Here is a 26,066-nt window from a genome sequence, read left to right as displayed (position 1 = left end):
GTTGGGACGTAGACACACATATACAGAAATACAGAAATATGATGCATAATAGATATATCAGTTGGTATGATAAATATTGGCAATTATAGTAACAATAAAGATACTATAACTATGACTAGAAATAATAGTAGTAGCAGTGCAGGGCGTAGGAGGGTGTCAAGCAGGACCACGGTAGCAGCTTCAACGATGACCCGGGTGTCACCACGATCCAAGGAAATCTGCAAAGCGAGAAAACAAAAGGACTCCTGGGAATAAGCTCCCCAGAACTAAGTTAAAAACAAGCATTACTGGGACATGAATGCACACAGATGGAAAGAAAGAGGAGAGGGGAGCTCAGTGTGTCAAAGGAAGTCCCCTGGCAGTCTAAAACTGTAGCAGCATAATTAAGAGCTGGTCAAAGGCAAACCTGCGCCAGCCTACAAAGGGTTGGTAGATGAATCCGACAACTATGAAGAGTCCTATTAGTCCTTTTAGAATTATCACACGTATTGAATGAAAACTGAAAACGGCTAAAGCAAACATTTGATATGATCAGTCACATTCCAGGCACATTTCACTGGTACTTATGAATGTGCCACTACATCCTCCATTGGCACTAAAAGCTGTCACTGAACATAAATCACTGAGGCGGAAAAGTTGCATATGAAACTAATTCCTGGGAGACAGCCCTTTATCAAACTGTCACAGCATGTATGTGTAGTGGACATGTGTACACATGCATACAAAATCAGATGTTCCCAAACAGAACAAACTGTTATAAGGGTAGTCAGTCGTCTCTGTGTCCAGTACAGCACTATTGTCATTCATGAAGACACACAAACACTGATGGCATCACTGGATCATGGTGGAACTTCATCCCTCTCTTCCTACCCTCCTTGGCTAAGCTCATGTTCTGTCAGGATTAATGAGCTTGTTGAGGGTTGAGTGATGGATCAGAGCAGTGCTGCAGGGAGCCTGCTGGATCCAGCTCCACTGCTTAACAGCCACTAAAGGACTCCTGAATAATGAACAGAAACTCAATTTCACAATTTAGTTTTATTCATGCTGACTGAACACACTGTAACTCCACAGCTTCAAAATAACTCTATATAGCTCTTTTCACCAGTTTAAATCCACTATTGATCTTGTTGTGTTGTAATTACTTCCAAGTTGGTATTGTAGGGTGTTGGAATACAAGAAGACATACTTTACTGATCACCCAAGGGGAATTTACATTACATACAGGCCAAAAAATACACACATGCAAAAACAGACCTATACATGCATTAATGGAGAGATGACAGAGGGAAGGGGCTGCTCATAGGTGGGTTTGGTGCCTTGCTCAAGGGCATTTTGGCACTGCCAAGGTAAAGAACTGGCTCCTCTCCAGCTACCAGTCCACACTCCATACTTGGTCCATACAGGGACTTCAACCTGCGACCTTCCCAAGCTAAGTCCCTACGGACAGAGCTACCCCCTTAGTGTCCTCTGGAGAATGCAGGCCCATTCCACTACCTCTCGCATGCTAAGCGAGCTAATCATCGTCATGCATAATCAGAATGTGTGTGTGTGTGTGTGTGTGTGTGATAGCCATCTTATCGCAGTGATTTCTGTAAACATGCATGCTTGTGTACATTTGTTGGGGCCTCCTCTGTTTTTGTGATCTTGTATCTGTATGTTTCCTGCTGCTTCAAGCAGCCAATATTCTTGTCTTCCCATATCAAACAAGTCAATGTCTATTCACTGTTCCAGGGCTGATTTATGGCCTGCTATTGTTGTTCCTCTCTGATATTGTTGAATACTGCAGACTGTGATTGCCTCTTCAGACCCCTTGCCACTCCATACTCTGTACTGTCACTGCGGGGGCCCCCTGAGGACCTTACATACACTCTAATTGGTTTGGGAAGGATTTGTCAGCCTTTGAACTAAAGAGAGACAGAGCAAAGTGGAGAGTGAGGCAGAGAGATGGAAAGAAAGAGAAAGGGGAGAGGTGGAGACAGTGTTTGTGTGGATGGGTGTGTATATTTTCTGGGCAATTCTTTGTCTTTAATCCAAAGAAAACAACAAAAACACATGCAGGTATAACACTGACATGTAAACAGTATGCATTTTACTCTTGGATAAACATTATTGAAATGCGCAGTAATGCCTGTCGCATGCAAAGTAGCCCTCAAATTGGACAGATTGGGGTGGAGTGAAATGCATTCATATGCGGACACAGAAGGGGCAGATAAAACGTGTCAGCCAGACAGAAAACTGTCAATTAAAAGTGATCTCTGAAAGCCGAAGCTATTTTGAAGTCAGACCTACTACTTCCCTCTCCCAATGTAAGTCTGATGAGTAGAGTAAGTTATATGAGACACTAATTTCTGTTTTATCATTGGAACCCTTTTAAAGTAATAAAGAGTAACAGCACAATTTCGGAAAATTAGTCAAACATGGTAACAACTGTCTTTAGCAGCATGCAGAAGACCTCTGAATGGGATTTCATAGACGAGGCACCAACAGACATTTTGAGGGACAAGGCTGGTGAAATGCCACACAGTCATGCTCACTCTGTCTCCAAAAGTTCCGTGCTTCAATGAGCAGTGAACTGACCATTTTCAGAATGATCCAGTACCAACATTATACTGGATGTTCAGCTTCTGGGAGAATTTCCAGAATACAGTGAGATTCTTTGGGAGAGAACCTTTCGGAAGTCAGTAAGCTCGGTGAGCACTTTGGCTTCACTTCACTTGTAACCCCTTCACTTGGAACACCCTAACCCTAACCCTCCACTATACCTAACCCTAACCCTGTCACAGTCTAAGTGTAAGCATACACTATGTACTATCAACCCAGTCTCACGGCAGTTCGTGAAATGGTCACGTTATTTAATCTATTGATTCGTGTACACAGGGAAGTTTTTTTCGTGGTGGCCAGCACGAACATGTAAACTAATGTATTTCAATGGGAAGCACATATAGTGATCACAGCACAACTACGATAGCGAGTAGTATGAAATGCCAAAAATCCACATAAGGAGGTTGGTTGGGGTGGTGGATGGGTCAAACAACACAGGACTTTCACCCTGGAGACCGGGGATTGCGTCCTGCGTGTGGCATTTTGTTTCCCCGTTGTTGTTTTCCTAATCAGTCCTTGGTTGCTCCAAAGATCGGGACTCAACCGCTCTTCAGAGCAAAAAGGGGGGCTGTTGGGACCAGCAGTTTTGTTAAACCTGATTTTAACCAAAAAGATCTTGTTGTGTTGTAATTACTCCGGCTCCGGCGGTCCGCAGCCCTCCGGAGCAGATGCGCAGAGCTTCTATTTTTGCCGGACGCCGGAGAGCTCCGCAGCAATTCAGCACACGGCAGATAGTGCGGGACAGGAAGTCGAGCACAGAAACAAAATAAAAATCCGGTTAATTTTCAAAATAAAATACACCGTGCTCACGGCGGATCATATTTCCCTGAACTACACCTTGAAAACACAGCACAGAGTTGTTTCCCCTCTACTGCTCTGGATGGGAACAAACTGTTGTTGGTTTTGTGGTTCTATTCTACGTGAATTCGCGAGATATTGTGGGTCCTTGTGACTACAGCTGTCAGTCATGGCCGCAGCCGTGCCGCAACAAATCTGGACCTAGTGGGTATTGATGGACAGCGGAGCACGCAGCCGTTCCGCAGTGGAGCCGGTCCGCAGATGTTACGCATCCAAATCCGGAGTTACTGTTCGGTGAGATAATAATCTCCGTCGGTCTGTCTGTTCACAGCTGCGAGGCGATGAGAACGCCACCTGTCTGTATAGACCGGCAGAGCCGTGTTATCTCTGCAGAGAATCAGCTGTTTAGCGCACCAGAGTGGTTATAATGAACCACACAAAAAGAAATTCTCAGAGTCTGCCCTAATTTCACGTTAGTCCAGACCTAAGTGACTGAGAGGGCTGGTCATTATCGATAACTAAGATCTAAGTGTGTCTCTTTCTTTCCCTTTTCTTCTTTCACTAACCTCACGCACTCACACACACACACACACGTGCAAACACGTGCGTGAATAGCTAAACCGCCAGCCCATAGCAAAGTAGCTAGTGTGTTCTTTTGGTCTGTAAGACGTTAGCCTGAAAGCTAACCGGCTTGCTCTAGCCACACAGAGCTGAAACACAACCCACCACCGCCCTCTTGAGGCTAAATAGCTTTTGTGCAGCTAACACATAGCCTAGCTTCAATGAGCTAACGGCTAATCTGGGTGTGACCGAGCAACCCCCGGGTTTCGTCACCCCCCCTCCTCCTCGCTCTCTGTCTCTCTCTCTCTCTGTCTCTCTCTCTCTCTCTCTCTCTCTCTCTCTCTCTCTCACTCACTCACTCACTCACTCACACACACACACACACAATGTCTCATCACATGCTGGTTTGTTTTTGCTTTGGTTTTGTTGTAGTTCAAAAAGGGTATATTGGTTTTAATTGATCAAAGAATTATTGATCGGCCATTGATGATTTTGAAGTTAATAAATTCTACTATACTTTAAATAGCAGTTGTCTTTGATTGTTTTGTGTATTCTGTTGTAATAATTGCTGGTTGAACACAGGTCAGTGCTCGAATTCCTTCCTTTTGTTCATTTAAAGAATACCAGATAGATTAACCAAGTTAAGATCTGTATTTTACAGGGAACACCACCTAATGAGACTGTTTCACAGTTTGATTATTGGTCCCTGACTTCCAGGGTGGTTCCCCGTTTTGATTGTTTGTCATTTTGGTCGAGTTATGAATACACATATTCATAACTTTATTAATATTGATAAAACATCTTTGATAATTTGCATCTGTATACTTCTTTTAGGCTGATGGCCCATTAATACGTCATTCCTTTTCCATCTCTATAGCGCTGCGTTAATCTCTATAACAGCAAAGACACACACGGCCCCCATACATCTAACAGTGTGTACCCTTAGCAGTATATATTGTGATATTTTGCTATCTATTTTTAGAAAAAAATATTTTCACACTGCATTTACAGTCCAGGGAACGCTAATTTGTGTCGTTCAGTTCAGTCAACACAAAGTTTTTGAGTTTTTGGTTATTGTGAGCAACTCCCGCAAAAAAAAGAAATTTTTTCATGAAAAAAACCTTTTGTAATTTTTTACGTGGTAAACTGATTTAAATGTACCGAAACACAAGATGAAATGTGTATTATTGTGCATTGTGAAACATACAATATGCAGTAATTCTGTAATGATACAGTGCAGGTTGTGTAGGATGTTACAGGTGTCTGCCAGTCAGTTGCTTAGCCCTGAGAAAAGAGACCAAGTCCACGTGCTCTAGCCACAGCGGGGCGGCGGGGGGGGATGAGGATGTGTGGGGGGGATGGTGATGGATGGCAAAGCCCAGCTGAGCATATTGCTCCCTTAATAAAAGCTGCCCTGCAATCCACACGCAGCTAAGGGTGTATTTTCTCTCGGTGGCTCCCTCGGCCGTCCTCACTCCACCATCATTTTTAAGAGCGAAAACTGGTTTAAGTGTCAGAAAGAATGATGCCTCTCGTCAGACTGCGACTCACCTCTGAGCGCCATCCACAGCTAGATTCACATCAGGTGGCTCTTTGTTGGTGCGTGCTGTTTTCTTTTTTCACTACTGTTTTTTACCAAGGGCCCAGAACAAACAGGAAAGGCGGTAGACATCATCAAACTTTCACCTGGTGACTTCAGACCCAAAATGAAGTTTTAGTCTTTATTTGGCTGTTAGTAGACAGACAGAGCCACAGCACAGACTTGAAAATAATACATGGTGAGTTGGTGGTCATTACTTGAACAATGGCTGTAACCCTATTACTTCAAACCTCTAATATTGACTGTTGTGTCTATCATACTGTCTACTTTATTCCCTTATAATGCCCATATTTAATGCTGTCTTTTTTAAAACCTTATCCTTGCACTGCTATAGTTTTTATATTACTATGTTTACATTTTTCTCTTATATTGTCCATATTTAATGCTGGTCTCTAAACTTTATCCTTGCACTATTGGACTTATTTGCCCTACCACCATGACACATTCTCATAAAGCACCTTACCATGCTTATACATCCCTTAGTACATTCATGTGGATTTTTTATTTAGTATCTTTTCTTTTATTGTCCATATTATTCATGTGGATTTGTTATTTTATCATCCTGTTTATGATGTATGTGTATGTTGTGTGTGATGTCTTTAAGCTACTGGGACCTTGAATTTCCCCTTGGGGATCAATAAAGTATCTATCTAGCTATCTATCTATCTATGAACGAGGAAGATTGAAATCATTCATAAACACAGAAGCTGGACCCTTCTTTATACATGGAGAACTGAGTTCTAGCTTGGTTTGATGGTTAATGATGTGACACACACCTGGACTTTTCACTTCTTCAAACCTGGAGTTGTTGTCACAGCAACAAGTTCTGCCCCCATTTCCCATTATGCTTAGGGCTAAACTGATTAGCTGAATACCTTTGCGGTTCATAACTCTTTTAGAATGTAAATGTTGCCTTTTCTTAGTCTCCAATGTGTGTTCACTTCTCTCTCAACCTCTGCCGTACTACAACAATCAAAAAACAAAAATAGTGCGTTCCATTTACCTCGGAACTTGGAAGCCGGAGCTGGAAATGATGTCACACCAGAGTTGAATGCATTCCATTTACAAGACAGGTTACTGCAACTACAGGTTAGCCATTGTTAGCAATGCCAGTTGATAACCCATTACACTGATTTTGTGCATACAAACAGCATAACAACATGTCTACAGATAGAAGTTGGACAGGACTGTGTGTACGACTGATTTAGTGAGACACAAATAACACAGAAGGGCTTATAACTGTACTACAGCTTTCACAACTGTTGATGCATGGAGCAGCCATGTTGGATTTTTTAGCTTGGGATACTCTGTGGTTGTTCGAGTTCCGAGCTCGGAAAGCCAAGATCGGGGGGCGTGTTTCCGAGTCTGACCTTGGAAAATCCGAGTTCCGAGTACAAATGGAATGCCCTAAAAGCAAAATGATATGACAGTATCACAGTTGCAGCTCCTGTCTCTTCTTCTTTTACAAACCGGTCAAATGGCCTCCAGATGTTTTCATACACCCCAAAACAAGTTCTGGACTATTCACAAAGAAGAGAAGTAGTCACTGGCGATAAAAATCCTAGGCCTCACCTCCAAAAATTCTCACTAAACGACTAAAAAGGAAAAGACTCAAGTAAAAGCTAAATCTGAAACTAAGACAAAACAAACAAGTTGAGATATAGGGCTAAAATATAAACAAACAAAATAGAAATGAAGTAATACAATTTGTGTGGACAGTATTGCAAATGAATAAAACAAGAGGACAAAAAGGAATGTAGTATTGTATATATGCATAATGAGAAGCATGCATTTATATATATATTAGGGCTGTCAGCGTTAACGATTGGCGATGCGATTAAGGGCCGACGCGATGCGATTAATTTTTTTAAATCGCATTAATCGCATGCCGGCATTTATTAATTTATTTTACACTTCACTCGGCTTTGCGTTGTGCCTAAGAGGCTACTATTTTGACCCTTTGCAGCACCGTCAACAAGCTGCCACTTCCTCGTAACACATCCTGCTGCTGCAGGCTGCAGGCATGATGGAGAAAGACAGCAGCAATGAAATCCTGAATGGCGCTTTTTATTTTCCAAAATTCCCGGACGGCTCGTAGACAAGTCGAAATCCATATGCACATTGTGTAAAGCCAAATTAAAATGTCACCAAAGCACGTCAAGCTCGAGCTACCACCTATGGAGCTAAGCATAGTAGTTCAGTTAACATGATGCTACCCGCTAGCATGCTACCCACTCAGGCAAAGCACTATTTTGGAGAGTGCTACTTGCCGACCTGTGGATGAAACCAAATCCCAAAAAATTACTACAGCTCTTGCGAAACGGGTGGCAACTAACTGCAGACCTGTCAGCATCGTAGAGGACTCGGGTCTTAAAGACGTACTATGGTTGGTATGTTCTGACCTGTCTCGTTGCCGTCGAGGGGGACAGTAGTTTTCAAGGATACACAGCCTGTATGACACGGAGAACTGGTGATCACTGGACGTCGGTGAGTAATCAACATTATTTAGGAGTTACTAAACACTATATTGACTCTAGTAAGGATAGGGATTTTTAGTTTTTTAGTTAGGTACTTGGAGGAATTGTGCGATAACGACAGATTCACACATTTTTCTTTTGTTTACAGTAAATAAATAATTACAAATCTTAAAATCAAGTTCATAAAGTAACTTTCTTTGCATTCATTTGCTTCCCAATCAAGATACACTGGTAAAAATAGCTTTCGATTGTTAATATGTACTTAAAAACTGTTCTGAAATGCAAAATAATAGAATTTTAATGATGTGATAAAATATGCGATTAATCACGATTAACTATAGAAATTCAGCGATTAATCGCGATTAAAAAATTAATCGTTTGACAGCCCTAATATATATAAACACATTCTGACTCCCAACTCTGAAAATACGGCAGCTTGGTCCTGACCCCTTGGTGTCACATTTTAACGCTCTGGGTATCCCTTTAGGGTCATTTATTAACGTGCAGATTAGTCCCGTTTTGAATTCCACCAAAACTACTTTAGCAACTAAACTACTTGTTTAGGTTTAGGAAAAGATCCAGGTTTTTAACTTTGTTAGTTATGTAACTTAAGTTTGTGGCGTAATTTACAAACATTACGTAAGAAAATGAATTTAGGTAGCCTATACATACTGTAACTTTAAAGGTCCAATGTGTAGGAATTTCTCCCATCTAGCGTTGAGATCATATATCGCAATCAACTCTCTCGCATCACGCAGTTCAAAGTATGTATTACAGCTACGGTAGCCTTCATGCTTCAAAAAGCCGGTCTCTTGCTCTTTTCAATATCCTGTTTCTTTTTCTGGGCGAAGAAGAAGACTCCTGTTCCTGAAATTTGGATTTTGAATACATGTGGTCCTCCATGTTTCCTTCTTCAAACTTGCTGGGGCCGGGAAGTGACAATACCCATTAGCTGCACCTGTGAGTTTATCATGTGACAGCGAAAACGCAAAATGCGTAGCAGTATGTCCTGTATGTCCCTTACGGGCTAATGTATTTCAAGATGGCACATGAATATAGAGCGTCTACCCCAGTTCATGCGAAGGCAAATGTAAAATTTCAAGCCAAAAGGAATACTTGGAATTGATGGTGTTGGTAAATATTCATGAAAAAGGACAAGTTTGTGAATGGGCAACACAGATTTTGATAATGAACAACTAAACACGTTATACACTGGACCTTTAAAAAAGTCCCTTACATTGACTTTTAGTTTCACATGGGACATGAACACCGGTCGCCCTAGTGAAAGTCCTGTGTTTGTTTGATATATGTAAATATATTTTTAAAAAACAGTTCTGAAACAGAAAGATATGTTTTTAACATTTGACGGGAATTGTCAGAATTTGTGCAGGTTTTGACCCAAAAATGCAGAGAGTTAAGACGAGGAGGCAGCGTAAGGTTTTTTAATTAAAGGTTTATTTAATTTAAATGGCTACCACAAAAAGTGTCCTGAAGCAAGGAGGTAAAAAAAACAAAAACACTAGGAACAAAACTACACAGGAAGGGATGCAGGGAATAATTCGGAACTACACAGGAAAAGTGTCATGTAATTACAACGATCAGACAACAGAGAAAGAAAGCAAAAACAGTTCATTCCACATTTCTTTTGTTATGCTTACAGTTTTTCGTTTAACCCCCCCCTTCACCCGCCTGTAAAGCATGCCTATGGACACAGGATAAACAGAAACTACAAAGTAAAACAGGAAACTGAAGCATGAAAATATGTAAGGAAACAAGGAACAACAAGGAAAACCAAACAGAGAACACAGAAAAAACTCAGGTAACACATAACCATGAAAGAAATGACGGGGAAACATTAACCCACAGGGAATGAATACAAAAAAACAGGAAAAATCACAACAGAGAACCACAACTATGACAGGAATGTCTTATATAAACCGCCTACACTTGGTAGTTACTATTAATTATATCTGAGTCAGTCTTCATACGTTATTCTAAGGGCCTTTCATAATCTGTGTCAGCTAATTGGCTAGTTTTGTTGAATTTCTGGGTGATTCTATACGGATTATGGGATAGGATAGGCAAAAATAAGCCTTGGCTTCAGCCTATTCATTTTTGGGTTAGATACTGTGGCAAATTGTGATAAATAATAGTTTCTTTCATGTATGTTAACCAAAATAAAATTATTCTTCATCATCATCATCATCATCAGGCAGATTTCATGTCATAGTTGGAATATGTTTAAGCTAGTACTTTAGCTTAAATGAACTTAGTATTGTATAAGAATACATGTGAGAATACATTACAAGTCTTTTTAAAACTAGTGAATAAGTGATGTATTCATTGTGTATTTATTGCATAAGGAAAACAGACAAGAAAAGTAGCAATCAGGTAACGTCTGTTTTGTCTTCTTCTAGCCATTAAAAAAAAAAAAAAGAGAAGAAAATCAAAACTTGTGTTACCAAGGGTTTTTTATATTGCCAGTTTTAGCTGTAAAATAAAGACACGGGCTTCCAATGCCGGAACACAGTCAACCGTCAGAGAATACAACACTTTATCCACTTGCGTTTTTTTCCTGTCACAATAAAAGCTCTATGTTGGTCTGTGATGGTCTCTGGTGATCCCAGATATTCAGTCAGTAGACGGTGCAGTTAGCAGAGGAGCGCTGGGTACACAGGAAGTCACTGGTGACCTCTTTATAACCTCTGGCTTCAGTTAGACCACTTCCTGTTCAGCAAACGACATGACATGACAACGAGAAACAGGTATGAGGCGCATCGGTCCACAGATGAAGACAAGAACTGGCAGAACTGTACAAGAATGTGTAAATGTGAATGTCATACTGTATGTTCAAATAATAACTTATTTATATAGCGCCTTTCACCAAACCCAAGGACACTTTACAGAATTACTGGGGCTAAGCTAAGCTAAGCTAAGATAGGTTGTAGGCTGTGGTGAACAGGTGGTGTTTGAGGAGTTTTTTTTTTTAAATATGTCCAGGGATGTAGCTTTGCACATATCTGCAAGAAGGGCGTTCCAGAGGGATTAGAATGCAACACTAACCCCTATTTTCCACTGGGCTCAAAAATCCACCGGACCGCGGTTCCGGAGGTGCTGCAGCCCCCGCGAGCAATCGTGGCCATTCAAGACAATGCTTGATATTCCACCAGCCGCATCAAGGCGCGTCCCAGAAGCGTGCGTGAAGCGGCTCTCTGCTCCGCTAAAGCTACGCGAGCCACGGGCCGTTCAGACAGCCATGCAGGAAGGGAAACAGCGAGAGCATCCAGTCAATTACCAAAAGAACCCACCCCCCACCCCCCCTAATTTTGTTTATGTCTCCTCTACAACACCACTGACAACGAGAGATTCATCTTGATAGTGGAAAAACATAATTGACATTACAGATTCTTTTTATCAGGACAACACCAGAAAAGAGAAGGCATGGAGTTTAACTGTAAGAGAGCTTGGAGTGGAAGGTACATACTAGCTTAATAAACATCTGATTGTTCTGTAAAGTACTTGTAGAGACAATAAAATATGTGAGTCGGGCAGCAAGAAGCTCCGCTTCTGAGCAATCCCGGTGTGGTATGGCGCGTGGTGGAGGACGGAACAAAACCGGAACACAGCCTGAATGCAGCGCAGATGCCCCCGGTGGAGAATCGGAGTAAAGGCTCTGTCTCTGAAGGTACAGAGTCTGCTGTGGGGAATGGAGAGCAGGCCAGCGTCTGAGGACCGCAGGTTTCGGGGTGGGGTGTATGGATGGAGGAGGTCGGAGAGGTACTTTGGGGCCAGGGCATGGAGGGATTTGTAGGTGAGAAGGAGGATTTTATATGTGATGCGGGACTTGATTGGGAGCCAGTGAAGATGGATGAGGGTTGGGGTGATGTGCTGCAAGGTCTTGGTGTGGGTGAGGACCCTGGCGGCCGAATTTTGGACATACTGGAGTCTGTCTAGGGCTTTTCTGGGGACCCCAGGCAGGACTCCATTGCAGTACTCCAAACAGGAGGTAATGAAAGCATGAATGAGGGTTTCTGCACGGAGTCAGAGAGTGATGGTCGGAGTCTGGAGATGTTTTTAAGGTGAAAAAAGGCTGATTTGTTGATGGATTTGATGTGAGTATGGAAAGAGAGGGTGGAGTCCAGGATTACATCAAAGTTGCGGACCTCAGAGGATGGGCAGATGGCGCACACTGATAAATGGTAGCCCCTTTCAGGTATGAAATATACTGCTGGCTTCATGAAGTTGTTGAAATAATGTTTTTTGTCATTCAGACATAATTGAATTTTATGTAAATGTCCCTTTATGGCTTCATTCTGACATGACAGCACCTTTACGGAAAAAGCTGTGTGTTTGCATGAAATAAAGCATCCGGTGGTAAAAAAAAAAGTAGAGCAGTGATTCTGGAACGTATGTTGCCCTTGAAGCCTTAATCAATGATCATTGAGGGAAAGCATAAGGGGCTTGTCCCTAGCCTGGCTCCGCGGTCCGTGTACTTGGTGGCCAACGGATTTTCATTTTGAAAGGAAAAAAACAAAAACGAAAAACGGCCAGTTTCCCAATTACCATTAGTAAATAAGGAAAACAAAAAACGGAAAACAACCCATTATTCGTTTTTTGTTTTGATATTAAAAAACGGAAAACGAAAAACAATCTCGTTATCCGATTGTCTTTGATGTATTTGTAGATGGAACTCGGAAATTAAAATGTGTGTATAAATCTTATTCCTTTGTCAGTACCCGATCCGTACCGCCTGTAAAATCCGTTCTGTGCACTGCCTGATCAGTTCTACGCTTGCGCGAACACCGGCAAACTTCACAGCTCTATGCACGCATTGGCGTAAGGATGTTTGGACATTCCTGGTTACCGGAAGAAAACATTAGACAGTGACAGTAGACCGTTATGATGGCAGAGATGAAGTTTACAAGGTGTTTGCTGGAGTTGCCTAAAGTATCTGTTAATGATATACGGAGGGTCGTCTGGCCATCCAGTACAACACCATGTAGCAAATTAAATAAAGGCTTCAAATTTTACGTTTCATCATTTCTTTGCAACTTTGAAGGTAATTTGCTAACGCTAGCTAGCCTGAGCTAGAAGCCTTGCTTTGGTGTTTTAAGTCATGACTCCGTCCTGCTTCAGGTTAACCATGCTTTTAATAAAGTTTAAGCATGTGTATACCTCTCACTTTATGTGTTTGTACTTTTATGAAAGTATCAGGTAAAACAGGGCTACAAATGAGATCTCTGTGAGAGACCAGCTAACTCCTAGCAAACTATTATGTAGCTCAATGCTGGACATTTCACCCCTAATTCCGGTCACTTTACTGTATTTGTATTTGTTTAGTATTTGGTTTAGAAGCCTTTATTGGTGATTTTTACGGTACAAAGTCCTGCTACATACGTACATAGCTAGCTATATATGCTCTGCTATGTCGCGTTAGCATGCAGCTACAATAGTTAGCTATGAGTATGCTAACGTTAGATTGTAGTGGAACGAAGCAGCACTTCCTAACATCAAAAATCACAGATAAAGGCTTCTGAACCAAACACTACACAATCGGACATGTTTCAGCAGGAATGTGACCCGGAATTGGGGAGAATTTAACAACATTGCCAGCTAAAATTACCGTTAGCATGTAGCTACTATAGTGTTTACTGCCGTTAGCATGTAGCTACTATAGTGGTATACAGCAGTGGTGGCTGGGAGAGCTGTCATCCCATCTTCAAAAGGACACTTATGTACGTTTACACTTCATCGCATTAATAATAGACAGTCTATGGTTATTAGTCAAGACGAAGTATTAAAGGTAAAAACATTAACGTAAACAACACAACAACGATGTCGCTACACGGTTTTGGATCAGTGACAAGTTTCGAATGTTTGTAGCTATGACTATTGTATAATAAAGATTTAATAAAAAAAGATTTAATAAAAAAGTTATAATGTTTGGTCGTAAAGTGTTAAAGTGTTCTCTTAATACATCCATGGTTGACACATGGTACAAACATAGACTGTAAATCGCACGTGGACATTGTTAGTTTTCTACTACGTAATTATGCGCATGCACAGAACGGATCTTACAGGCGGTACTGGCCAATAAATGCTATTGAAGGGCGTGGCGGGAGTAACTTCCGGGTCACGAAAAAATACCAATGCAAAATTAAGGTATACGACTTATACACACGTATTTTAATTTCCGAGTTCCATCTACAAATACATCAAAGACAATCGGATAACGAGATTGTTTTTCGTTTTCTGTTTTTTAATATCAAAACAAAAAATGAATAATGGGTTGTTTTCCGTTTTTTGTTTTCCTATTTACTAATGGTAATTGGGAAACTGGCCGTTTTTCGTTTTTGTTTTTTTCCTTTCAAAACGAAAATCCGTTGGCCACCAAGTACACGGACCCTCCGCCCTCCTACTCACTTCTGTTCAATTTTCATTTCCCTTCAGTACTTCGTCTGGGTTTGCGGTATATTGTTAGGTTTTCTCCGGTCAAATATTTACCGGTCCAATCAGCGAACAAAGGGAGTGGCTGAGAACGATGACGTTGAGGAAATGCACTAGAAAGATGTGAGCAAAGCCATTCGGTCTGTTGTGGCAGCAATATCCAGAAGTTAAAGCCCGAGCAAGAACAATCTTTGCTGAGTTTTGTTGGTGGCCATGATGTTGTGGCCCTCCTCCCCATGGGGTTTGGGAACAGTTTGATTTTCCAGCTCGCTCCGTTAGTGGTGAAGTAGTTGGCTAAAGCTATCGCTAGCGGTGCTAATGCTAATAGCCTTGACAGTCTCCCCTCTTGTTGCACATGCGCATGGCATACGTCACGACCAAACATTAGTGATTGGTTATGGCAGATCCAGAGTGGCTCTGGGCAGATCCAATAGTTTTAAACTTCAACAGAGTACCCGCCTTCAAGGAAGTTAACACTTGTCAATGGAGAGAGGCCAGACTCTCTGTACAAATGAAATGTACGAGAGTCTGGTAGGACCAGGCTAGCTTGTCCCCACTTCTCACTAGTAAATCTCTAGATACATTTTCTCATCAGTTTCATCATTCATAAGATGAATGCCTACTTTTTTAATGTCAGAATGACAAGACGTTAAGTTGGGACGGTTTCATTCTTAATTGCCCCCATGCTTGCATGCACTTAAAGCATTTAGCCTGACATTCATTTATTTGTCCATGCAGTTGGTACAGAGTTGAAAATATAATTAGAAGACAGCTGGGACACAATGAGTCAATTATTGTTCAAGTTTTATTTTTTTGTTTTTTTTCCCCTCTTGTTGGTTGCAAGAGGGAAATTATTTGTATAGAGTAATCTGGCATGAGAATCTCCCTAACAATGATAAAGGAGCTCATTCACAGTGTTTCAAAGTGTATTCATCTGATTTTAGTTCCTTTGAGCATAATACTGATACTACTGCTATCTTTATCAGGCAAACAAGATGCACATTTAGTCTTTCTCTGCATATTACATTTCTTTTCTGCAAAAGCCCTTGCATTGATTTGACGGCATTCAATTTAAATGTATTAAAGGTGTTACAGAAAATGTCTAGTAAGATTGCCATTGTGGCATTTATGTAACAGTGACTCGGGCCCTTATTCAAATATGACACTAAATATGAGATCAAAACAACAACAAGGTTTAAAAAACAACAACAACCTCAACAACATTGATGATACGCTTACATAAAGGGTGGTGATGGCGCAGTGGATATGACACATGCCTTTGGGGTGGGAGACCTGGGTTCGAAACCCACTGTGATACATCAACCAACGTGTCCCTGAGCAAGACACTTAACCCCTAGTTGCTCCAGAGGTGTGCGACCTCTGACATATATAGCAATTGTAAGTCGCTTTGGATAAAAGCGTCAGCTAAAATGACATGTAATGTACTGACCAGTAAGGTAGCCACTATGGTAGCCATCCACAAATACAGTTGAGCTTAAGGATTCACTGTGCCTTCCACATGTATGTTTGACATTAAAACATGATGATGTATGAATATGTAGCTTAGTATCATAGGGGACAATACAACGTATGTATAAAGGCTTTAGGTCACCTTACAACAGGGGTGTACAACTCATTTCAGTTCATGGGCCACATCCCCCTAATTTGATCTCAAGTGGGCCAGACCAGTAAACCTCTCCAGAAAGATCAGAAACTTAATCTGCCACAGAGTTTCTTATCAGCTTGATGTTGGCAAACGCAAGTTGCTTCTGCTATGACAGCATTCTAAGGCCATTGTAGGAAAAAAGAATAATGTTACGGACCCGGCAGAGAGGGGTAATATCTGAGAAAAACTAAGATTTCTAAGATTAAAGTCGTAAATTTAAAGAAAAAGATCTTGGATATTCTCTGAGATCAAAGTGGTCAATTTGGAATTGGAATTACTTACTTCTCTGCAATTTTCATTCTTTGCAAAGTCATCCAGTGGGCCAGATTGGACCCTTTGTTCAGGCCGGTTCTGGCCCACGGGCCATATGTTTGACACCCCTGCCCTTAATGTTATTGTAGGCCTAGTTTATTATCCAACTCAATTTTATAGAATATATGTAGTAGGGGGTCCCTGCTCCGTCTCTCATTCAGGTTAGGGGTCCTTGGCCTAAAAAAACCCTAAAAAGACCCCTGGTGAATGGTTACTAAAAGGCTGTCAATTGTTTTAATCACCGTACTGTTGTCTGATCTTACCTTCTATGAGGTTGTAGAGGTTGCAGTAGTTGGTGCCGTGGTCTTTGATGGCATACCAGGTCTCAGAGACAGACATGGCCTACAGACAGATGTACAACTATATGTGTTACATAAAAGACAAAGCTGCACAGAAACATATAGCATGAAAGGAAAAAAAAACTTTACAGTAAGAGGTTGAGACAGAGAGCAAACTGATGGTAACAGAAATAGAGAGAGAAGAGAAAGTGGTACAGGACAAGGAGGAAGCACTGTTTCCCATTAGTTGTCAGTGGTTGAATGACAATGGACAATTAGCTAGTTTAGTTGGATAATGAACAAGAGGAGAATGAACACCTACCGAAACGTGACAGCAAGTGAAGAAGTGATAGGAGACCAGCCGGAAGTTGATGTCGTCCACATACCTCTTAAAGGGCGTGGTGTGTTTAGCTGCTATAAAGTGGACCGAGGCAGACTGCAGCTGCAGAGACAAAACAACATATTTGCAGAAAAGTAAGAGTGTTACATTTCAAAAGAGACCAAAGACATGCATGTAGTCCAAGGGCCCTATTTTAACAATCTAAGCACACGGCGTGAAGCACCTGGCGCAGGTGCATTTAGGGCGTGTCCAAATCTACTTTTGCTAGTTTGACGGCGGAAAAAAGCATCCCTGCACCAGGCGCATGGATCAAAAGGGTTGTACTTAGTGTCTTCATTAATTCATAGGTGTATTTTGGGGTGTAACATGCAATAAACCAATCAGAGTGTCATCTCCCATTCCCTTTAAAAGCCAAGCGCATTTGTACCTTGGAGCATTGCTATTATGATGGCGGATTTGCACCGTAATATTTTTATTTTTAATCTTTTGCATGTGTGTGTGCTGCTGTGCTTCCCTGTGTGTGTAACAAGCGCATTTCACTAATTTGCTGTTAAAATAACAATGAAATGCTGCGCTATTGACTTTAGACCAGGTTTTTATTGGTCAATGGCGCGATCACTTTCCGCTGCCTTCATTGATACCTCACATAAGACTCTACCTTAAACGGGTCAGTATTTATGAAAGGGGGCGTGGCTTAAGCATAGGGGCTGGCCAAACCATCACAAATGAATAAGGAAGTATCTGCTGAGTTCAATGATACCTCACACAAGGGTCTACCTTAAATGGTTCAAATGTTATGAAAGGGGGTGTGGCTTAAGCATAGGGGGCAGGCCAAACCATCACCAATGAAGAAGGAATTCTCTGCTGAGTTCAATGACACCTCACGCAAGGGTCTACCTTAAATGGGTCAAATGTTATGAAAGGGGCGTGGCTTAAGCATAGGGGGCGGGCCAAACCATCAAAAATGAAGACGCAACTCTCTGCTGAGTTCAATGACACCTCACACAAGACTCTACGCCATACAGTTCATTAGCTGTGAAAGGGGGCGTGGCTTAAGCATAGGGGGCGGGCCCAACCATCACCAATGAAGAAGGAACTCTGCTGAGTTCACTGATACCTCACACAATGGTCAACCTTAAATCGTTCAAATGTTATGACAGGGGGCGTGGCTTAAGCATAGGGGGCGGGCCAAACCATAACCAATGAAGAAGGAACTCTCTGCTGATTTCATTGATACCTCACACAAGACCCTACCTTAAACGGTTCAAATGTTATGAAAAGGGGCGTGGCTTAAGCATAGGGGGCGGGCCAAACGATCACCAATGAAGAAGGAACTCTCTGCTGAGTTCAATGACACCTCACACAAGACTCTACCTTAAACAGTTCAAATGTTATGAAAGGGGGCGTGGCCTGAGTAAGTGGGCGTGGTTATATTATAGGGGCCGGCTCCTTATCACATGTAGACCACACATTCTAAGTTTCATGTAAATCGGATGATGTTTGTCATATAAGGCGCATTTCCTGTTGCCAGCGGGGGGCGCTATGACCAAAAGTCAAATATGGCCTGTAGGTGTCCTCAGGCCTGGACCCTTGTCAATCTTGAGAATTTTCGGGCAGATACGACAACGTACACTCAAGTTACAACAATTTATTTGTTCATCGCTCAACACTCAAAATGGCCGCCACGCCATGCCCACACCGTCAGACCAAAAGTTTTTCTTTTAATAACTTTTCATCTGTAAGGTGTTGGGATGATAGAGACCAAGTTTGAAGTACATCGGATGAAATCTCTAGGAGGAGTTCGTTAAAGTATAGCACCTTGACTTTTAGGCCTACTTCCTGTTGCCACTAGGGGGCGCTATGACTTTAAGTAAATATCGGCCTTTATTTGTCCTCAGGGTTGGACTCTTATGAATCCTGAAAAGTTTCGAGCCAATTGGATAATGTACACTCGAGTTACACCCACTTCCTGTTTCGGCGGCGAAACGCACAAAATGGCCGCCCCGCCACGGCCATGCCCTATGACGAAAAGTTTTTCTTTTATCAACTTTTCATCTTTAATGTCTTAAAATGGCACAGACCGAATTTGAAGTTGATCGGATGAAATCTCTAGGAGGAGTTTGTTAAAGTACGACATGTGGAAATGGCCAAAATCGCACTAATTTCGAACTTTCAATTCAAAATGGCGGACTTCCTGTTGGGTTTAGGGTATGGCTCCAATGACGTGTTTTGTACATCTTGACATGACACATATGTGTACCAAGTTTCGTGAGTCTACGTTAAACGCACTGCAGGTGCTGCATTTTTTTAACTTTGTAGGGGGCGCAAGCGAGCCAATTTTGTGCGCCTATTCCCGAAACCCTTAAAATACGTAAATTTTCACTAGACTTGATGCGACCGCCAAATTTGGTGAGTTTTTGAATATGTTAAGCCCCTCAAAAAGCCAATTCATTTGCCGGGAAAAAGAATAATAATAATTAAAGCTGCAAGCAGCGATGGATGGGCCCTCGCTCCTCTGCGCGCGTCGGGGTCACCGGCGGTCGCCGCTCCTTGCGACCGTGCATTTGCGCGGCACTCAGACACCGCAAATCGTCACCAATGAAAAGAGAACTCCCTGCTGCGTTCAATGATACCTCACACAAGACTCTACCTTAGATGGGTCAGCATTTATGAAAGGGGGCGTGGCTTGAACATAGGGGGCGGGCCAAACCATCACCAATGAAGAAGTAACTCTCTGCTGAGTTCATTGATACCTCACACAATGGTCAACCTTAAATCGTTCAAATGTTATGAAAGGGGCGTGGCTTAAGCATAGGGGGCGGGCCAAACCATCACCAATGAAGAAGCAACTCTCTGCTGAGTTCAATGACACCTCACACAAGACTCTTCCTTAAATGGGTCACCAGTTATAAAAAGGGGCGTGGCTAAATTATAGGGGCCGGGTCAACCCATCACCAATTAAAAAGGAAGTCTCTGCTGGGTTCAATGATACCTCACACAAGGGTCTACCTTAATCGGTTCAAATGTAATGAAAGGGGGCGTGGCTTAAGCATAGGGGGCGGGCCTAACCATCACCAATGAAGAAGCAACTCTCTGCTGAGTTCACTGATACATCACACAATGGTCACCCTTAAATCGTTCAAATGTTATGAAAGGGGGCGTGGCTTAGCCATAGGGGGCGGGCCTAACCATCACCAATGAAGAAGCAACTCTCTGCTGAGTTCACTGATACCTCACACAATTCTAAGTTTCATGTAAATCGGATGATGTTTGTCATATAAGGCGCATTTCCTGTTGCCAGCCCCCCGCTATGACCAAAAGTCAAATATGGCCCTTGTCAATCTTGAGAATTTTCGGGCAGATACGACAACGTACACTCAAGTTACAACAATTTATTTGTTCATCGCTCAACACTCAAAATGGCCGCCACGCCGCGCCCACACCGTCAGACGAAAAGTTTTTCTTTTAATAATAATAATAATAAATAATAGCGAGCCATTTTTGCCCGCCTATTCCCGAAACCCTTAAAATACGTAAATTTTCACCAGACTTGATGCGACCTCCAAATTTGGTGAGTTTTTGAATATGTTAAGCCCCTCAAAAAGCCAATTCATTTGCTGGGAAAAAGAATAATAATAATTCCTTCAGTTTCAATAGGGCCTTCGCCGCTGTCGGCGCTCGGGCCCTAATAACAATTCCTTCAGTTTCAATAGGGCCTTCGCCGCTGTCGGCGCTCGGGCCCTAATAATAGGTGACCATAATAAAAGAACATGAGTCCAAAGAAAAAGGGAGTGAGAGAGACTAAATGAATAAAAAAAAAAAAAAATCGGATTCTAAAATAAATACCATGAACCAACACAAACTTGTGGTGTTTAATTAAATGGACTGTCTTGAGTGTAGCAAACTAATTTGCAACTAATCAATTCCTACAAAGGAAAAATAAAAGCCAGCGCTAGAGCAAGCGCAGTCTGTATGCAATTTTTCCATGTTCCAATAAGCTAAGAGTTGCTTATAATGACTGTATGCGTGTATTGCTCAGTAAACCAAGGAGGTGTAGTAAGATTGAATTTTTTTGTCATGATGGAGTCCCCACGTTCTCTGGTATGCTGAGGAATTTGATGTATAAAAGTTGTCTAAATGATTCTTGCAATTCTGTAATTGTACAACTGTAAATGTCTGATCTTAGGATCAGTGCTATATATGCTATACCAGTCACCTATGTGGGAGCATTGTTATCGCTGTCTTTTTTTAATTTGTTTTGGTGGTTTTCCTTTTATTGTGTGTATGCTTTTGAAATAGAAATTGTAAATTAATTGTAAATGTAATAATAAAGCTATCATATCATTTCACAGACGCAGGATCATTGTTTGTGTATTAGTTGAGAGAGGAGCAAACACAGAACAAATCATAAAAGAACACGTCTGCCTGGAAGACCCTGCAGCTGGTGAGGGAACAGCAAAAAGATCATTGGCTGCCCCCTGCCTTCCATTTAGGACATTTACAAAGAAACCCCTCACCCCATCCAATGGACTGTTCACCCCACTGCCGTCTGGAAAAAGGTTCAGCAGCATCCGGGACAGGCGTGGGTGAAATAAACACGGCCCACAGAAGTGAAATGAACACTGCCCCTTAAGTTAAGGAAAAGGTCGTGGGTGGGCTTACGTTTCCATGACACGCGGGATGGTTGGGTTTAGGAAAACAAAAATGGGATGCGGGACAACAACGGGACGGTTGGGTTTAGTAAAAGAAAAAAAGCGACAGTTGGGTTTAGGAAACGTGACACGCGGGACATGATCCCCGGTCTCCTGGGTTAAAGTCCTGTGTTTGACCCATCCACCACCCCAACCAACCTCCCTATGCGGATTTTCGGGCATTCATACTACTCGCTACCGTAGTCGCTCCTGATGCTACGTCATCTTCTCATTGACTTTACATTGGAATTGTTTTCCGTGGTAGCCACACAGAATTTTCAGACATTCTGTGCCACCACCACGTAATGTGGTGTTAACAGTTTGTGATAATTTCACGGAATTCTGTGAGACCAGGCTGACCTGAAACACACACACACACACACACACACACACACACACACACACACACACACACACACACACACACACACACACACACACACACACACACACACACACACACACACACCTTGTAAAGGCACCTCTGTCCTCCCATGGTGCAGCCAGCCATGGTTTTCCACTTCTTAATCTGTGAGACCAGGGATTCATAAACCACTTGGCATGGTATCCCAAAGTACCTGCATGAGAGAAACAAGCACAGTCCACTGTTTAGGTCAATGTGTTGATTGCCTTGAAACAACTCAAGTGGGCATTGTAAATGAATTGGTGCCATCTAGTGGACATTAGTTGTGAGTGCTGTTCTTTAATAACATGACAGCTTTCTGCTGTCTTCATAACGAAGCGCAGGTTAACCTGCTTAAAGCAGGTTATCTAAAAAGGTTATGTCAAGATGGCCTGAGCCAATTAAAAAGTGTGTAAAAGTGAGACCAACGCTCTTCATTATGAGGATTACTGTCTCAGTCCAGTCCATGTTCAGGGCTGAAGCTCAGCTGAAGGATATTTTCCATTCACAATGGAAATGACATCTCAGTGGCCTGCTCTTTGATTTGACTGGCTGGTTCATTAAATTACATAATAATAAGATGATCACATGACTTCATGTTTTTTCCCAACATATCCCCAAATGCATTCACAGTTGTTATGACTGGGCACATCAGAAATGTCTAAATAAGTTCAGTTGATATAGAAATAAAACAACGTGTAAAATAAAATAAAGTTCAGTATATTGTGTTTATGTTCAGAAAGTGTCAGATAGGAGTTGATTTTACTGTAACACGATGATAATTTCTTTTACAAGTTCCATTTTGCTCATGAGATTAGATTGTCGGGCAATACACATGGCCTCAAGTGGCTTTTGTAGGCCACTGTCCCTACACAATGTAAGTTGTGCATGTGTAGAACGGCCGCCATCTGTGACAGCTACGGCAACACCACATGGACAAACCACATAGTTACTGACCAACGCGATACGATACCCGAAAGGGTCTATATATATATATATATATATATATATATATATATATATATACACACACACACACACACACACACACACACACACACACATATACATACATACATACATACATACATACATACATACATACATAGGTATATAAATATAGGCCTCTATATATATGTTTTATTTTCCTTTTATTTTTTTATGGGCAGTTGGTAGATGTGCTGTTGGTGTTTAGCCGCTACAGAGCTCCGCAACACCAGTTACAGAGCTCTGTCGTCAGGCCAGCTGACAGTCTTGTCTGGGCCCGGGACGAGATAATCTTAGATGCCCCCCACGCTCAGATCTCTCCTTTTCCCTTGCTCTTCCTCTCCTGTTCCTCTCCTCTAATCTTCCTCTCCTCTGATCTTCCTCTCCTCTCCTCTGCTCTTCCTCTCCTCTCATCTCTCGCTGAAATTAAGTGTGTGATCACTCTCTCTGTCACCTGACTGCAGCTGGATCTCTCTCCTCTCTGTCTCATCCTCTCTGACGGAGCTACCAAATTCAACTGTTTCTGTCAAAGATAACGTGTTGTGTCAGGCTTTTATACAAGCTAATGGACATTAACATTAGAGCTGGCCTGTTAGGTTACGTTACAAGGCTCGTAAACTTTGGCTGCGCTGTTTCTTACCTTGCTCTACGGTACTAGTTCCAGCTTCACCGTCACCACCTTTTTCTAAATATTTGTTTAGGAAATCTCTAAGGCCTCTATTTCCTTCTTCTCTTTTCTTTCCTTTTCTGAGCACCGGACTTGTGCTGACCGGACATTTTGATTGTACTAAACTTCAAATCAAATGACAACATCAAATTTTGATCAGTGGCCAAACCATTTTTGCGTTGGGGGTCTGGGGGTTCTTGACCACTATTTCAAGGACAATTAGGAAGAAAACAAATAAAAAGCATTTATGTAACGCAAATATTACATATTTTTTCCACAAATAGGCCTATTTCTTTTTTTTTTTTTTTTAAATGATTCCGTAATTTAATGAGGGCCCAGTTCTGGGCCCCCCCCTACCCTGGGCCCGGGACAACAGACTTGTTTGTCTCCCCCTATCGGCGGGCGTGTCTGTCGTATCAGCAGCAATTGATAGTTGTGTTCAGCCACCAATAGGTGACTGTGAGCTGGCTACAAACAGATGATGGTCCTTTCAGGGGCCATAGTAGTTCAGTTTAGCCAGAAAAAGTGAGCATAATTCTGCCACGACAGTTAATTTGAGGCACCAAAATGACCGTGGTTTGGATTAAAACACCCGAGGAAGAAACACGCATTTCCTGGGTGAAAAGACTTGTTTTCGCACTTCGTCCAAGTCGTGTTGCCGTAGCTAGCTGTCAAAGATGGCGGCCGTTCTGCACATGCGCGACTCACATCGAGTAAAGCCCATGACACACCAACCCGGCGGCTGACCATCGGCAGAAAAGGCAGTCGGACTGATCAGTCTGCTCCCCCAGGTCCAAAAAGTGCCTCGGAACAGACCGAAGCGACGCCATCTTGAGCATACGTTCTGCGCGTGCGCGAGACACGATACAAAAAGTGAAAACCGGAAATGACGACCGCGTCACGTGGTTCTGGCTTCTCCAGCGGCTTGTTCGAAATACGATCTCTTATTTTACGAAAATAGTTCACTGAAACGTGTTTCTGAAAGCATTTTAAGCGAGAAATAGGCCATACAGTTGCTGAATCTGTCTTCATTTCAGATCGACAAAGGTCAGTTTAAAAGATTTTCGTCAGATTTTGAGGCGTTCGTCACTCATCCCGCTCGTTATTTCCGGGTTAGCACTCCACCAATCAGATTGGTGGAGTGAGTCCGACTGCCCGCCCTCCGACCCAGCAAGTCAGGTCGGCCAAAATGAAGGCAGACGGCCCCGCCGACAGACGACGGCACGGAACACACCAAACAGACTCGAGTCACCAACCTCGCCAGACTGTCTGACGGACGATTATTGGGTTGGTGTGTCTTGACAGTCATAACTTCCAGTTGCACACTGGAAATATCAAAATCTAATTGCCATGGAGTTTGCTGGCATACATCCTGCTTTGAAATGACCTCCTGATCTTCCCTGTTGTGCCACCCAATGGACAAACTGGCTGCAAGAAAAGCAGCAACCAGCAAAGATCAGCATATATGGTAAACATTTGAGAAGTCACTCTAAATTCTCTCAACACTGAAAGATAAAAAGTATCAGTAAGTAAATCTGTCACTTTTTACACTCATTAATTAATGCATTAACCACAGGTGTTAGGTAACATTATAATGAGCCAAATACAGTAAAACTGTTATGGAAATAACCTTTATCCACACTAATGGAATGACACCTAACAGAATATTTGCTAAATATCACTAAGACCTGAACCAAAACCTCTGGTACAAACTAATCAAATACTCGTCATTTTAAGCTTTACAAAGGCAAAACTTACTACAGGGCTAGCATTGTATTGCAAGGCATTCCTGTTGATTAGTGCACTGCAGTAGTGCTTAATATGAACTGAGCAAACTGGCACAGAAAGTATCTATTCAATTCATACCAATACAGAGTGGAGTACAAAGGCATTCTAAAAACAGTGGCTTACATTCATTCTAGCCATGAAACAAAAAGCCAATACCAAGAGAACATTAATACTTTAGTACATTTAATAATCGATTTAATTAATTATTATATGATCACGATTTGTGCAGAATTAGGCAATATTAAGTAGTTGTATGAAACCAAAACAAAAACCAAACATAACACATCTACCAAAGTACATTAGAAATAAAGCATACCATTCTACTTTGCACTGAGCATGGAGTGGTCCGGCACAACAAAGCTCAGAGGCGCCAACTGTCAGGAGCACTGTGACAAACCAACGGACTGGATGCATTTTGCTCCAAAATGCCTCAGCAAGGTTTCGCCAGGA

General features: G+C 42.1%; 1 protein-coding gene and 1 long non-coding RNA gene across 2 annotated transcripts; one reads left to right on the top strand and one right to left on the bottom strand.

The window, feature by feature from the left end:
- Positions 1-11,535, top strand: LOC118494399. The gene is made up of 3 exons (XR_004896532.1): positions 1-136; positions 5,201-5,203; positions 11,525-11,535. It is a non-coding gene; the product is annotated as an uncharacterized LOC118494399 (long non-coding RNA).
- LOC118494398 lies at positions 10,640-26,066 on the bottom strand. Its single transcript, XM_035998306.1, has 5 exons — positions 25,933-26,066; positions 22,241-22,349; positions 17,063-17,182; positions 16,726-16,804; positions 10,640-10,764 (listed from the first exon to the last, which is right to left on the bottom strand). The coding sequence occupies exons 1-5, from the start codon at positions 26,028-26,030 to the stop codon at positions 10,673-10,675; spliced, it is 498 nt and encodes a 165-aa protein (XP_035854199.1). The 5' UTR covers positions 26,031-26,066; the 3' UTR covers positions 10,640-10,672.

This window comes from Sander lucioperca, chromosome 23 (genome assembly GCF_008315115.2).
Source record: "Sander lucioperca isolate FBNREF2018 chromosome 23, SLUC_FBN_1.2, whole genome shotgun sequence".
Classification (NCBI taxonomy): Eukaryota; Metazoa; Chordata; class Actinopteri; order Perciformes; family Percidae; genus Sander; species Sander lucioperca.
Note: the sequence above shows the minus strand (reverse complement) of the source record. Positions and strands in the feature narration are given on the sequence as shown.